Genomic DNA, 16866 nt, shown 5'->3' on the forward strand with positions numbered 1-16866 from the left:
ACCCTGGTCAGGGAGTTAGAGGGCAGAGATCCAATTAATGCCATTTGTGCCAGCTAAACCCAAGGACAGATGAAGTCAGGGGAACAAATAACAAAAACCTGACTAATGCTACACAGATCCAAGGTAAAAGCAAAACAGTAAAGCAGGCCAAAGAATAATCCCAAACTCCCCTATATGACCATTTTGATGCATCAGCATATTAAAAACATACCTGGAAACAACATAGACTGATGAAAAGGGACAGACCCAAAGATTGAGAAACAGCGATCAGGCTATCAATCCCCAGAAGGAAAGTAGGGGAGGGTGGGGGTAAGGGGAAGAGATCAACCGAAGGACTTGTATACATGTATATAAGCCAAACCAATGGACATGGACAACGGGGGGGATGGGAGCATGAGTTTGTGTGTGTGGGGGAGGTTGGGGGTTAATGGGGGGGATGAGGACACATTTGTAATACCTTAACTAATAATAAAAAAAAAAAGAAAAAAAAAACATACCTGGAAAGCTAATGAATATTCTACTGAAACCTTCCCCTAAGATTCTCGCCCTGCACAAGAAAAATTAAAACCCTCAAGACAAAGACCTGGTGCAGGCTTGCTCTAGAGCAGTGGTTCTCAACCTGTGGGTCGCGACCCCTTTGGCGGTCGAACAACCCTTTCACAGGGGTCGCCTAAGACCATCTTGCATATCAGATATTTACATTACAATTCATAACAGTAGCAACATTACAGTTATGAAGTAGCAACGAAAATAATTTTATGGTTGGGTCACAACATAAGGAACTGTGCTTAAAGGGCCAGAAGGTTGAGAACCACTGCTCTAGAGCATGCAATGCCCTTTCTTGGGCATGAACTTTTTACTTCCTCCTAACCTTAAATTCTAAGGGTCCTCAGGAGACTTGCAACCAAGGGAGCAATGGGAAGCAGCAGCTCTCCAGGGCTTAGCCCCTGATCCTATCTCCAAGGCCCCCCTTTCTCTGACTTTCCAGTGAGCTAACAGCTGCCCTGCCTTAGCTCTCACTTCTTTCACTGTGACTGTTACTTCCAAGTGAGCTAACAGCAGCCCCTCCTTGGCCCACTTCTTTCCTGTACCATTTCTAAGAAGCCAAAGCAGAGCTCCCCCAGGCTCTCTCCTGTGACTTCTTCTACCCTAACTCCTTCCTTTGTTTCACTGTCCCCAGCTTTAATAAATGTATTCTCAAAATCATCTGGACTTGTGTTATGAAATCTTTCCTACACGAAGGCAAGGACCCACACACTATAGACCAGCTTAAGGCAGACCTATTCCAGTCCAGTCCCCATCTGGTAACATTACTATATATAAAAATTAACTCCAAATGAATAAAAGACCTAATTTTAAGAGCTAAACTATAATATCCTTAGAATCAAATATATGTATAAATATTTGACTTTGGATTATTCACATTTCTTATATATGGCACCAAAAATGCAATTTTGTCTTGATAAAGAACAATGTAGGAGAATGCAGCCTTCCCAATTTCAAAACTTACAACAAAACTGAAGTAATCAAGACAGTGTATTCCTGCCATAAGGATAGAATCATAGAAAAGCGAAATAGAAAGAGAGCACAGAAATAAACCAATACATCTATGGTCAATTGAATTTTTTTTACTGATTTTAGAGGGGAAGAGAGAGAAAGAGAGGAGAAAAACATCGATCGGTTATATCCCACATGGGCCTCAACTGGGGACTGAGCCCACAACTTGGGTATATGCCCTGCCCAGAAATCGAACCCACCACCTTTTGATTTATAGGACAATGCTCCAACCAGCCGAGCCACACAGGCCAAGGCTATGATCAGTTGATTTACAATGAGGGTGCCACAACCTTTTAATGAGAAAAAACAATTATCTTTTCAACCAATGGTTCTAGGAGAAATAGATAGCCACATGCAAAAGAAGGATTTTTGTCCCCTACTTCATACCATAAGCAAAAATCAAGTCAAAAAAGATCAAAGATCTACACGTAGGACTTAAAAATCTAAAATTCTTGCAAGGAAACATAAGTGTAAAACCTGGTGATCCTGGATTGGACAAACAGTTTCTTTCCAAGCCTAAGTATATACCTAATGGACTGAAAACATGTTCACACAATAACTTTTCCATAAATGTTCATAGCAGCATTATTCTTAATAGGGAAAAAGTAGAAACAACCCAGATGTCCATGAATGAATGAATGGATAAACAAATAAGGTAAAACCATAAAATAAAATAGCATACAGCAGGGGTGGGCAACCCCCGGCACATGTGCCAAACATGGCACGCCAGTAACTTTTGCTGGCATGTGAAATTCTCTCTTATAATCTTCCATTTGCAATCTTTTTCTTAATATCGACTTTTTTATTTTCAGATAAATTCAGTGTAGGTGCATCTTAGGTAAATAAATAATTTTACATAACAAGTTATCTTAAAGACCATAGACATGGATTGACGAGAGAGGGGAAGAGCAATTTCTATGCCTCTGCCTTAACGCTCCCTGCCTTCCTAGATCCAACCAGTGTTTTGGCTTCATCCACATACGCTTGTGAATCTTTGTTCTCAGTGATGAATTTTGTTAAGTCGCGTAATAGGAGTAGCCTGACGGATGAAAGTAGTAGCTCGTGCATATCTCTGAAGGTCACGAAATATAAACCTGATGTTAAATCTCTGTCATCAGTGATGCAGCAGCAAAAGTCCCACTGATAATATCAAATGGAGTCATAAAGTTTTCTGCCGGACTATCAATGTACATGTATACATTAAAAAATAAATGCATTTTTCATCATCATATACTGTGTTTTTGTCACTCGAATGAATTTTATTATTTCTTCAAGGTCCTTCACATACGTACACCTTAAGAGATAGCAAGTAGGCGTAACATGTTCTCAAAAAATTAGGGTTGGCACGCAGAAGAATTTTGAGTCAGAGATTTTGCTGGTTTGGGCACGCACTCACAAAAAGGTTGCCCACCCCTAGTATTCAGCCATAAAAGGGAATGAAGTACTACTACGGGCTGCCACATGGAGGAACCCTGGATACGTTTTGTACAGAGAAATAAAGCAGACACTAAAGCCACATAATATGCATCTTAATTGGTCTCCCTGCATCTAGTCTTAACTCCTAAGACTCTTTTCAATTTTGAGTCTAGAGAGATGAAAGTAAATCACAAAATACGCACTTCATTTTTCTATCAAAATCTTCAATGGTGCCCTGGCCAGGTGTCTCAGTTGGTTGGAGTGTTGTCCCATACACCAAAAAGGTATTTTTTTGTTCCCCTCTCTAAAATATAGCATAATGCAAAGTACTGATTACAAAAATTTAAAACTTTCAACTCTGAAGTGTTGTCAATCTCTGCCTACAGTTACCAGAGGAGTGTGAAAACTTTACATAGTAATTATACATGTGGGTGAATCATCTTGGAGATTTATTCAAGAGCCCTCTAGTGCTAAAGTGGTTCACAAATGTGAGTAACATAGAAAGGCCTTAACCAGAATCTTAGAGACATAGGTAACTGAATGTGTTACTTCCACCAAAATTTATAATAGGAGTGACTTTTTCTTTCTTTTTTATACAGTGGGGCCTTGGCTTACGAGTGTCTCGACTAACGAGTTTTTTGAGATACCAGCTGTCTCTCAGCCCACTTTTTGCATTGAGTTGATAGAGTAATTTGAGTTAACGAGCTCCTTAACGAGCTCGGTCTTGGAACGAATTAACTCGTAAGTCAAGGCCCCACTGTATATTTGTATTGATTTCAGAGAGGAAGGGAGAGATCGAAACGACAATGATGAGAGAGAATCATTGATTGGCTGCCTTCTGCACATCTACTGGGGATGGAGGTGCAACCTGGGCATGTGCCCTTGACCGGAATCGAAACCAGGACCCTTCAGTCTGTAGGCCAACGCTCTATCCACTGAGCCAAACTCAGCCAGGAGTGATTTTTTTCTTAATGGGAGATTCATTCTGATAAGTATGTACCCTATTGCACTTATTTTAAATGAAGGCAGCATTGTTTGATATTCCTTGTTAACTTATATGTCCCCAAGAATCTTTGATCCCAGTCTCTTATACTATCTCTACATTTATTCATTCATTTAACATAGGATTTAGATCTAAAATTTAAAGAGATAGGAGACTATCATGGCTAAGATTACAGAATCAAAATACCTGGGTTCAAATCCTGGCTTTATCACTTGTGTTGTATGACAGCAAACAAAGTATTTACTATATCTGTGCCATCTGTGTATGGAGATGATAAAAACAGTACTTTCCTGATAAGGTTGTATGAAATAATTGATATTTAAAAGTACTGAGAACAGTGCTTAGTACACAATAAATGCTATATAATTTTTTTAGCTATGATTTTACTTATTACTATATACCGAGTGTTTCTAGAGCTAACTCTCCTGTCTTTCCTGCATTCAATTTCTTCCATTCACTAAAGTGTTCTGTTGGGGCAATTCCTCTAAAAGGCCCACTCAGAATAAATATACATTCCCAGGAACTTTGGTTACTCTAGCAGATGTACTACTTGACATGTGAGGTTTTTTTGTGGTTTTGTTTTAAAATTTATTTTTATTTATTTCAGAGAGGAAGGGAGAGGGAGATAGAAACTAATGATGAGAGAGAATCATTGATTGGCTGCCTCCTGCATGCCCCCTAATGGGTATCCAGCCCACAACCTGCAACCTGGGCATGTGCCCCTACCAGGAATGGAACTGTGACCTCCTGGTTCATAAATCAATGCTCAATCACTGAGCAATACCAGCTGGGCTTGATATCTTTGTTTTTGATGGGATGAGAAACAAAACAGGGGAAACTTGAGCAAGAGTTTTAAGGATAAAGTAGTCAAAATCATCCAATTTCCCATGTGTGAATTCCATTCTCACCAGGCATCCCTTTTATTATAATTTGGCTTCTCATGTACATTTCCTTTGTTGTTGTTGTTTTGTTAACTCTCACCCAAGGATTTTTTTCCATTAATTTTTAGAGAGAATGGAAGGTAGGCAGAGAGTGAGGGCGGGAGAGAGAGATTGTTTGCCTTCCATAGGCGTCCCTACCATGGCCAGGATTGAACCTATAACCCAGGTACATATCCTTGACCAGAAATTGAACCCAAAACCCTCTACTCTAACCGCTGAGCTCAGGTACATTTCCTTTTGAGAGAACATTTGCTGACCAGAGTTTTTGAGTCTTCTTGACTGTTATATTTTTTCATGAAAAAAAAGAGAATAAATTGAAGCCCAGCCAGTGTGGCTCTGTGGTTGAGCATCGACCCAAGAACCAGGAGGTCACAGTTGGATTCCTGGTCAGGGCACATGCCTGGGTTTAAGGCTCGGTCCCCAGTAGGGGGTGTGGAGGAGGCAGCCAATCAATGATTCTCTCTCATCATTGGTATTTTGTCTCTCTCTCCTCTGAAATCAACAAAAACATATTAAAACAGAACAAATAGGATTGAAATTTTGGGTTGGTTTATAAATGTTTTCTGGTCATCTCACTGAGGCATATTTTACTCGCGCCCCTCCTAATTTTAGTTGCTTTGTGCAGGCTCTTGACACTCTTATCACCGAGAGAATCTGAGGTAAGTCTAGGGCTCCTGGGAAAGAAAGGGATCTAAGCAGATCTGGACTGGCCTGAGAGGAAGAGAGAGTGCCTTGGGACTTTGTAGTCTCTAGGAGGGTGGGACCTAGGTAAAGCTCCACATCATGGGATGTAGGTTTGCAATTTCCCAGTGACAACAAAGGAGAAAGTTCTGGCCTTTCTTATCCGCCTGCCCTGAAGTGTGTGTGTCTGTGTGTGTGTGTGTGCGCGCGCGCGCGAGCGGGCGGGGGATGGTCTCTATAAATGCTGGAAGATTTTGCTATTTTTAACTTTCCGTGTTTTTTTAATTTTTGTTATTTGCTGTCTTTTCTTGTAAAGCTTATTTTCAGGGTCAGTAGCGAACGAAAGTACGGATAAGAAAGAAGAAACTAGCTCAAATAGAATTGCCAAGATTCAGTGACTGACTGGGCTTGCGTATGCATTAAGGAACTATTATGGCAAGGTTTTCAGTCTGGGTTAATTCTTGAAAGAATGGCCACTATTGCCACAAGAATTTGTGAGGTAAATTGAGAAAGGAAATTTTCTTTACTGTTCGAAACACAATGCTTAGAAAACGTTCGTGCAAGCAGTGTCTTGGCAAATGTTTTTCTCCTAAACGTATTTTTTCCCTAACATTTTTTTCATATTTTGTTCAACAGCTTTTATTTTATTTATTTTTATATATTTTTTATTGATTTCATAGAGGAAGGGAGGGGGGAGAGAGATAGAAACATCAGTGATGAGAGAGACTCATTGATCGGCTGCCTCCTGCACTCCACCAGGGACCCTCAGTCCGCAGGCTTACGTTCTATCCACCGAGCAAACCAGCTAGGGCCCTTAACATTTTAATGACTATTATAGACATCTATATGACAGGAATAACGTGCAAGCAAAACCATATGTTTGAAACAAATTCAGTGAAATTAACCTGATTTTTATTCATTTCACTCACCAAGTGTAGGTCTTCACCGGTCGGCTATAGTATTTTTTTTTTAAATGGTGTCTCTATCTCTTACACACAGGGAGGATCTAAAATTCACGTTTTCGTGTGCTTAGATACTGTGGGCAGCCCGAATTTTGGAACTGCTACCCGGGTTGCACAGCAGGATCGCGGAGGAGAGGGCCTCAGCGTTCAGTATCTCGCCCTGGCTCGCTGCCTGCAGCCGGAGACCCGCGCAGCCCACCGCGCATGTCAAAGTGGCGCTGCGTTCCAGATTGTATAAGGCCGTGCACATGTACGAGCCCACCCTCCAAATCGTTTAGTAAAATATCATAGAAGCCCGGATGTGCGGGGGCCCGAGTGGGGGCTGGAGAGGGAGCAGGAGCGGGGGCCGGAGAAGGGGCAGGAGCTAGGGGCCCGGAGACGGAGGAGCTGCCGTCTACCCATGAGGCAGCGCGCGTAGTTATATACCGCCACCGCGGTCTGGGCAGCTCATTCGGCGCTGAGAGGCGGGGGGGCGGCTGCTGTGGCAGTAGCCGCCGCCCAGTCTTTTCGCGCTCCTCCTTTTTCCTCCTTCCCTTTCTCCTCCTCCTTAGAGTCCCAGTCTGGCCGACCTGTTCTGCTCGCGGTAAGTGTCCACCACCCCCGCCTTCGCCTCAGGGGAGCGGGCGGAGGCTGTCGCTCGCGGCGATGACCGCCTGGCTCTGAGGGCGGCGTCGGTGGCCAGTCGGTGAGGAAGAGAGGTTGAGGGTCTGGATGCGGTGCGAGTCCAGGGCGCGCGGAGGAGGGGACCGCGGGGTGGCGCGGTGGCGCGGTGCCGGGTGGGCCACCATCTTGCGCCATCGCCGGCGGGGGAGGGATCTCGGGAAGGTAGCTGTTCAGCGGTGGGGTTTGGCGGGCAGCTCAGGCCGTGGGCGCGCGGGTTGCCGCCACTGCCTCTTTATCGTCTGCGGCCTGTGCGTGGCTGTCGGTCCCCAGACAGGTTTTGGCTTTTCTTTCTGGAGACAACTCCCTTCGGTCTTTTGTACCTTTCATGTCGATGTCTGAGGAGACCCGCCTACCCCTGAGTCTCTAAAAGGGACGAGAGAAGGTTCCGAACTTCCAGGCTTCAGAGGCCCTGGGGCCAATCGTTTACGTGTAGGTTTCCCCCACCCAGATTACTGGTCGTGGTGTGCTCATACCCTTGTTCTTGCCAAAGGGACTTCGATCCTCCTCATAGAAATCGTGCTCCATTCCGTTATTGTCTAGAGAACAGCCCCGGGAAGAAACGTGGAGTTAGAGACACATTTTTTTTTAAACAATGAGCTTTGCAGGTTTTACTTTAATGGAAAAAATTATCTCATTCTGAGATTTTTATCCTTCTCTAGACGCGGAGGGAGTTCCTTTGAACTTACCTCAAGTTTTTATGAGGAGAAATGAGAATAAAATGTTAAGTGTACCAGCTTCTGCAAGCACAGGAAATCTTCAAGGGATTCTCTTTGTTTGCAAAGATTTTTTCGTTGTTTTTATTTTTAATGTGTGGACTTAAATTTCGCCTTTTGTTTTCAGTTTTGGTCTGTGAGTTTTAGTGTCTTTTAGTGCCATTAAATATAGAATTGAAACCAAGAAATAATGCTTTAAACTACAAAAGTCTTCTCTTAGCATTTGTGAGATGTCCCACTTTGGGGGTTACTGTGAAAACTCAAATTGTCTCCTTAAGGATAAATTTTACGGAACCTATGAAGGTACTGGTTTGCTTATGAAATTCAGTTAGGGTTATATGCCCTTGATGTTATAACATTGGTACAGATTCCACTATAATAGTATTCTGCATTTGTGTATTTCATGGATTATTACCCATTTTGAGGTATTGCTAGAACTATTTGGAAGGTGAGGAAACAGCCTCAAGTAGAAGACTTTACAGAAGTCATAATGGGTAGGAATTTATATATCTGGTTCTTAAACCTAGATCTTCTAACTCTTCAACCAGTGTTCAATGTACTGTATCATGCCCCGCTTTTCATTGCAGTGAAGTGGTTAAAGAGAATAAACAAGAAGGCTCACCCCCCTCCAAAAAAGAAATATTTTCAATTCCCCTTTCCTTTGAATTTTTATTTTTAATACTTCACATCTTTTCAACTTTTTAGTATTTAAATAATATTGTTATTATTTCCAAGCATGTTGAAAAGTTGGAGAATAGTCCATTGAGAAAAGTTTTGATATTGAAAGGCTCCAAATTCCAGCTTCCCCTGTTCAACCTATTTTCCTCAGTTAAGTTTTCTAGTCTAATCCCATTTTCTTCAGCCCAGTGTTTTATTATTCAGCATCAACTTTTTTTTTTTTAGTTGAAGAGATGAGTAAGGGGAAAGGAATATATAATTCTGTACCTCCTCTTCTCTCTGATTTGTTCTCTTTATTCAAGAGGACATATAGAGCCATCCAAAAATATGTTGCTGATAGAAAAGGGGAGATACCTAAATGAATAACTTTTTTTTGTAAATAAAAAGAAATCCATAGTTTTAATGACAGATAGGATATTGGAAATTTATATTGAAAATATTTTTCATTTCAAAAGTAACTTGAAAGTTCAGAAATATTTATGACTTATTCATTAAATATATAACTGAATATTTTTTCTGTCTTCCTACATCAAGAGGGACTTAAATATATTTGGATATAGGCAGGTTGTTTTAAATAATGACTCAAGAAGATGGTTTACTCAGTAATTTGTATCAAAAATGTGTGTTTAGTCCTGGCTGGTGTTCCTAATGGTTAGAGCATCAGCCCTTGAACTGAAGGGTCTGGTGTTCTTTATTTGTGACAGTATTTTAACAGTTCTTTACATGAACTAGAATTTGTTTTCTTTTTAGTGCAAAGTACTGCACAATAATTTTTCATGTGCTTTATTTTATCTTCTCAGTAGGTATTACTGTTTCCATTTTCAGAAAAACTAAGCTCAAAGAGGTTAATTAAGCATTCTGTAGGTTTGGCGACCAGAAAGTGGCAGACTCCAAATTCACACTCATTTATTCAGCCCATGTCCAGTGTTCTCATCATTGTACTGCAGCTTTTTACTTGACATTTCCCCTAGTGGATAAAATTTGCCCCTCTAAGATGTGTGTCAGGGTCCAGCTGATCAAATACGGCCCCCCAAAAAAATCACAGTCTTTGTACCCAATGATGATTGTTTGAAATTTATTGAGGAAAATGATGTTCTGTTCGCTGGCTTTGGTTGCAAAGGTCATGCTGTTGGGGACATTTCTGTAGTCTGCTTTAAGGTTGTCAAAGTAGCCACTGTCTCTCTTTTGGCTTTATACGAAGGCAAGAAGGAAAGAACAAGATCATAAGTTTTGATGGTGAAAACAGAGTAGTAATAGATTTTCATATATTAAAAAGCAAATAATTAAATAAAACTAAAAAAGCAATGCTATTTGAATCAATGTTAATACATTGAATGAATAATATATTTTTATGAAACAAAGTCACTGCCTATTTTTTAGTTTTTCATATCTATAATTCATATCTATCTAAACAATAGCAAGATTGTTCTATTTGAACCTTTTCATTACCTTCATTTCTATAGCTAAATGTGTTATTTAAATACTCTCTCCCACTGATCTTTTATTAGTCAGCATCAATTAAAGTTACAGTACTTGATGACAATGCAGTAGTAAATACAGACAAAAGCATGAACACTGATAGGATCCAGTAATTTTACTTCTGGGTATTTATCCGAAGGGAACAAAAACATTAACTTGTAAAGATACCCACACACACACCCCATGTTTATTGCAGCATTATTTACAATAACCATTGCGTGGAAACAATCTAAGCATCTATGGGCAGATAAATGAATAGAGAAGATGTGATGTGATGTGATGTGATGTGTGTTTATTTTTAACAGATTTATTGAGATCATTCATATAACATACAATTCGCCCATTTGCAGTGTACAATTCATTGGTTTTAGTATATTCACAGTGTTGAGCAAACACCACCACAATCAATTTTAGAATATTTTTTAGATGGCCACTACTTTTAAAAAATATATATTTTTTATTGATTTCAGAGAGGAAGGGAGAGACAGAGACAGATAGAAACATCAATGATGAGAGAGAATCATTGATCGGCTGCCTCCACATGCCCCACATGCCCTGACCAGGAATTGAACCATAACCTCCTGGTCAAGGCTCAACCCCTGAGCCACGCCAGCCAGGCTAGAATATTTTCATCACCCCCAAAAGAAATCCCATACCCATTCAGAGTCACACCCCATCTCCCGCCAGCCCTCTCAGACCTAAGCAACCACTATTCTACTTTCTGTCTTTATGACTTGGCTATTTCTGGACATTTCATATACATGAAATCACAATATGTGGTCTTTTTGGCTGGCTTCTTTCACTTACTAAAATGTTCTCAAGATCTATTCATATCATAGTATGTATCGGTACTTCCTTTCTATAACTGAATATTCTTTCATTGTATAGGTATGTCACATTTTGTTTATTCATCAATCTGGCATTTGGATTGTTTTCACTTTTTGGTCATTATCAATAATGCTGCTATGAATATTTGTGTACAAATTTTTGTGTGGACATATGTTTTCAATTCTCTCTTGCCAAGATTGGAACTGCTGAGTCATATGGTAACTTTATGTTTAATTTTGTGAGGAACTGTCAAAGTGTTTTTCCAGTGTCTGCACAATTTCATATTCCCACCAGCAGTGTTTGAGGTGTCCCTTTTTCTACATCCTTGCCAATGCTTGTTATTACTTGTCTTTTTTTATTACAGCCATCCTAGTGGGTGCTAAATGGTATCCGTTAAATTTTTAAGTATCTTCCTTGTGATAAATACACATAATGTACTTTTTGAACTATTCCATGCAATCCATGGATTAAAATAGTACCTTTTGAACTATTTTAATCCGTTGTTTTAGAATTTTTTTGTAGAATGAACTCTTAAAAGAGTGTTGAATTTTAAATATTTAAATCTGAAAACAAAAACTATCTAAATAGTAATTGCAACTACTTAAAGGCAGTCTCCAAAAACTGAATGGTTGTGTTCCAAGAGTTGTTTGTCAGTTACTTGGAAGTCATTTACTTGAGCTTCATCCCCCCCCCACCCCCATAGGAACAGTATACTAAACATGGGCATAGTATCTCTGAGTCAACAGCTGGAATGGAGAGGTCTTTTACTCTTCAGCCTATTTTAATGCCAACTCTGAGTTGCATAACCTAGACACCCTTTGGAGTTGCTATTATAGGAGCACCAAGGTTTTTCACTGCACATTTTGCTGCATTTCTCTAACAGATCTCCCACAGAATTCCTTGCTTTGGAACCAAAACTCTGAAGTGATGACTTAAGAGTTTTTTTTGTGGTGATAGTTTTGGAAGGTTCAGCTATCTTATTGGATAGCACAGCTTTAGGCTGAAGTTGTGGTTCTAAATGGCACCTGAGTATTTCTGACTTTTTAGAGTGTTTGTGAATGTATTAATTGAGACTCCTTGGTGGCTGCTATGGGCCCCAAAAGCCATCTCCATAATCATAGGCAGTAGATAGGACATGTTTATATATACTATTTGTACATTTAGTACTAATTTTAAGATATTTGTGTCAATAGATATTTTATATGATCATCTAATAAAAGAGTTCTTTATGAGTCTCATGGGCTGTGCAGTTGTGATTCTTCAAAATATTCTGTATTCTTGGCATTATAGTAGGTCCTTCATGCTGAGCAAGAATTGTCATGTATTTATCTACTTGACATATGCATTACCTTAATTCTAGTTGCAGGACAAGTGATAACTATCCAAATAATGAGTTGAAGAGATTTAATAGTCAAACCTCAGAATTGTGGAAATTTACTTATGTACTGAATCACTAGAGATTCTTGTATCAGTAATTCAAACTTTTATAGCAGTAACTTCTTCTGGAGTTAAATTAGTTTATTTCCCCTTTGGTCTAGTTCAGGTTAAATTTGGAATTGGAAAAACTAGGAAAGCTTGCTTTTGCAGTCTGCAGATAAAGACAAATGTGAAGGCTCAATTAGCTGTTTATCCTAATAGTCAGATTTCTGATGTCTATTTTTTTTTTACTTTTTTATTTTATAACTGAAATAGTTTAAGTATGTTTGTTTTATATGTAAAATATGTTATGAGCATGAAAATTCTGAACACAAATTCCTGTTTCAAAGAAAGCAAAAATTTTGATAATGTTTAATGTACCACCTTTTATAAAAGCCTAAAGAATCATAGACATATAAGTTTGTAAACTTTTGAAGGCAAGGCTATGATTATTCATCTTAATTATTTTTCTAGAACTGAGCACATTACCTTGAGCACAGAAGGCAATGAGTAATTTTTTAAATCAATCTATGATGAAATTTATCCAGTTACTTTTCTGTTCCTTTTAGTCATCATTGATAAGAAACAAAAAAGTAAACTAAAATTTTATTTGAACATGCTTTTGTATAATAATTACATTTATTTATGATATAAAGAACAAGTAACAGTTAAAGATTAATGTCACTTAGCATTTCAAAATTCACATTTAATAAAACATATTGAAGGGTGATTATTCATTTTTATAATAGGGTACCTTTCATAGATTATTTGTTATTTAATAATTCATTAAATTTCTTCAAGTAATAAATGCTTTGTTCATTCAGCATTCTATTTACTAAATTTGCATTCATTCTGAAATGAACCAAATATGGAAAGTAAGTAGCATGTGTGTATATCAAACACATCAAACTCAAAAGGTAAGCTTTCCATAGGAGAAAAATATTAAATGTGTGTACATCTAATTTAACAAATCCACCCTAATAGTAGGCATGTTTATTTTATAGGTCAGAAAATTAAGACCTAACTTACTGCCTTGTCTGGAGTCACATGGTGAGTTTGTTTGAGATCAAAATCAGACCCAAAGATTTCTGAATCCCAATTTTATGTTTCAATATTTGGTGTTAAAGTGACTCATAAAATTGATCGTTGTTATATATTGGTGCTTAGGTGACTCTACAACTTGATGGATGACAATAAACCTTTTCAACCAAAAAGTAAGTATTGCTGCTGCAAGTGATACTAGTATGCGTGACTTTCTTACTTATAACCTTGCTCCATGAGAAAAGGTAAGAAAAGTATAGGTGGACACAGTTTAAAAAAACACATTTATTATAATAATACATACTCATAGTAAAAAAGAATAATATACAATAAAAATGTTAGTAAACTAGAAATTAAATGTTTCTTCATTTCCAGAGATAATTACTAATATCGGTTTGGTATACATAATCAAACTTTTTTTATATATAGGCAAACTAAATTATTTCTAAATAAAATCATACTTTATATGCCTTTAAATAATTTTTTTTCCTTTAAATAATTTTACTCAACAATATACCTTGAAATATATTGACAGTGGCAGTACCTAGTTAAAACAATGAGGGAGATCTATAAACATGGATGCAAATGATTTATTATCAGTATACATGAGTCTCCCTCATTTTTTAATTTTTCTTAATCTTTATTGTTGAAAGTATTACAGTTGTCCCCTACCCAACCCTTCCCCAGGCCCTCCCCACACTGTTTGTCCATGGGCTATGCATATAAGTTATTTGATTAATCTCTTCCCTCCTCTCCCCTTCCCTCTGAAATATGGCAGTCTGTTGCATGTTTCAGTGTCTCTGGATCTGTTTTGTGAAAGATAGCACTGCCTGACTTTGCTTAGTTTCTTAGCCTGTAAATTATCATATGTTAAGTGCCTAGTGTATATCCAGTAGACTACTGTGTGTGAGAGGAAATACAAAGGAAGAAGAAAATGTGTTCTTCACTGTCAAGGAGCTTACTTTTGAGTAAGACATGTATAGTTCAGGCACATTAATAGTGAGCAGTTTGAGATCATGTATGGTAAATTTTAAATTGCATGGAATATACTTTCAATGTAGTAAGAGGCAGAAGAAAAACAAGGTTTAATGGTTTATTGAGGAAATTTTAATTGAACCAAGAGTTGGGAAGGGGCAGAGAATTAATATTTTGTTGAATATATGCGTGAAGTTAGGCACTTTGTATGACATTTTCATAAATTTACCTTACCACTTCAATTAGGTTGATATTATACCATTATTAGATGTGAGGAAACAGATCCAAGCAATTTCTCCAGTCATATGATTAGAAGTGGTGCAATAAAGATTTGAATTATTCAATTTGATGTCAAGTTCATGCTCTGTCTACTATACTTAACACTAGAAAGACTGAAATTTAGTATATACCTATATTGCCCAAAAGCAGTCAAAATGACTGCATTGTGAAGGAATAATATCGGAGCACTCTTCACTTATGTTCCTTAGCTTTTCCAATAACTCACTTCTATTCGACATTTCTTTCATGAATTTAGGGCACAAAAGAAATAAAATAAACAACTTATTAGAACAAGTATCACTGCATAAAGATTCGAATAACAAGTACTAGTTTAGCTTATTGAGCAACTGCAACTTATCAAGTATCGACAATTTATCATGTACTTGTATGTTATCATGTGACGGTAATCGAAAAAAAATGAAAACTGTTATTTCAGTACAGAGCCAAACTGGTCATATAAGAAATTTACTCAATTCAATAATAAGAGTCATAATTTCCCCCCAAGCAGTCAAAATGACTGCTTTTGGACAATATAGGTATAACACATATATATATATACCGGAAATGGAGGAGGGGGAGGTAACTACAATTATTAATAAACGCATTTATATGTTGTACAGAAAGTCACAAAATTCTAAGACATTGTGTCCTTATATACATAATTGTTTTTCTAATTGAAATTAAAAAGCAGTCAAAATGACTTCCTTGGGCAATCTAGTGTTAAATAATGTGGGCAGTCTAAGGTAAGGAGGAAGGATATTATAGATGGAAGAAGCAGTACAAATGAGGGCTTCAAGGGACAAAATGAAGATTATATTTTCAAAGTATTCAGAATATGCAAATGCTAAACAATGAATTACTTTTTAAAAAAAATATATTTTATTGATTTTTTACAGAGAGGAAGGGATAGAGAGTTAGAAACATCGGATCAGCTGCCTCCTGCACACCCCCCACTGGGGATGTGCCCGCAACCAAGGTACATGCCCTTGACCGGAATCGAACCTGGGACCTTTCAGTCCGCAGGCCGATGCTCTATCCACTGAGCCAAACTGGTTAGGGCATGAATTACTTTTTAATTTTACTTAGAGCAAGCGTGTGAAACTCGCAGCCGGTCGCCAGCCACGAGTTTCACATGCTTGACTTAGAGCATTCTTTTTTTAAAAAAAAATTTGTATTACGTTATTACATATGTGTCCTTATCCCCACGTTACCCCCTGTTGTCTGTGTCCATGGTTAGGCCTATATGCTTGCATACAAGTCCTTTAGTTGATCTCTCCCCCTTTCCCCCACCCTCCCCTACCTTCCCTCTGAGGTTTCACAGTCTGATCGATGCTTCTCTGTCTCTGGATCTGTTTTTGTTCATCAGTTTATGTTGTTCATGGCTTAGAGCATTCTGCATGTATATGTATATATTTTTTTAAAGTATAGTTTAGAAAAGAATGGGATCAGTTCATAAAATTGGTTATATTTGGGAGGGTGGGAAGGTTTTTTTTTGTTTTCTTTTATGAAGTAACCATGAAGTAACTTTATGCCAAGAAATGATTTTGGCATACCTGTATAAAAGGGGAAATTATATTAAAGATTTTTAAAAATAACACCAATACGTTAAGGTGTTTCTTTTATATGCACTCCCCAAATCATATTTACATAGCACCTTTTTTATTGTTGTTAATTCTCACCTGAGGATATTTTTTCCATTGAATTTTTAGAGAGTGAGAGGGAGGGAAGGAGGGTGTGGGGGGAGGGGCGTAGAGAGAGAAAGAAACATTGATTGGCTGCCTCCCGCATGCACCCCAACCTGGATCGAACTTGCAACCCAGGTACCTTCTTTTGACCTGGAACCAAACCCACAACCCTTTGGTGCTTGGGTCAATACTCTGACTACTGAGAGTACCGGCCAGAGCTACATAGTACCTTTTAATTTTGAGTTAAAAGTAGAAATGACATTATTTTAACATAGTAATATTACCTTTAGAAATTACTGCATTTAAAGATGAAGTACATATATAATTGTCTTTAAAAAAGATATCATTGTCTAAACCAGAACCTTGTAATTATTTTCTTTTGCTTTAATTTTATTGTTTAGTTGTTCCCTATCCACGTCTCACTCCACATATCTAGCACCCTTTCTATCCATCCATATTGCCATTATATTAATTATTCCTTCAAAACTTTTTAAACCAGAACAATACTAGTACATGCATAGTTTTAAAAAGGCAGATAATCTGAACGTT

At 38.1% G+C, this 16866-nt stretch overlaps 1 protein-coding gene across 3 annotated transcripts in view; it reads left to right on the forward strand.

Moving 5' to 3' along the window:
- The first annotated feature begins 7036 nt into the window (after window positions 1-7036).
- Window positions 7037-16866, forward strand: part of ZNF280C (zinc finger protein 280C) — a 57246-nt gene continuing 47416 nt past the window's right edge. The window contains exons 1-3 of one of the 3 annotated variants that reach the window (XM_036304923.1): window positions 7037-7143; window positions 13342-13387; window positions 13505-13551. In XM_036304923.1, the coding sequence (XP_036160816.1) occupies window positions 13521-13551 (31 nt within the window). In that variant the 5' untranslated portion in view covers window positions 7037-7143; window positions 13342-13387; window positions 13505-13520. The remainder of the gene's footprint in view (window positions 7144-13341; window positions 13388-13504; window positions 13552-16866) is intronic. The other 2 variants (XM_036304924.1, XM_036304925.1) reach the window with 2 other exon arrangements.

The sequence above is a fragment of the Myotis myotis genome, unplaced genomic scaffold, assembly GCF_014108235.1.
Source record: "Myotis myotis isolate mMyoMyo1 unplaced genomic scaffold, mMyoMyo1.p scaffold_m19_p_4, whole genome shotgun sequence".
Lineage (NCBI taxonomy): Eukaryota > Metazoa > Chordata > Mammalia > Chiroptera > Vespertilionidae > Myotis > Myotis myotis.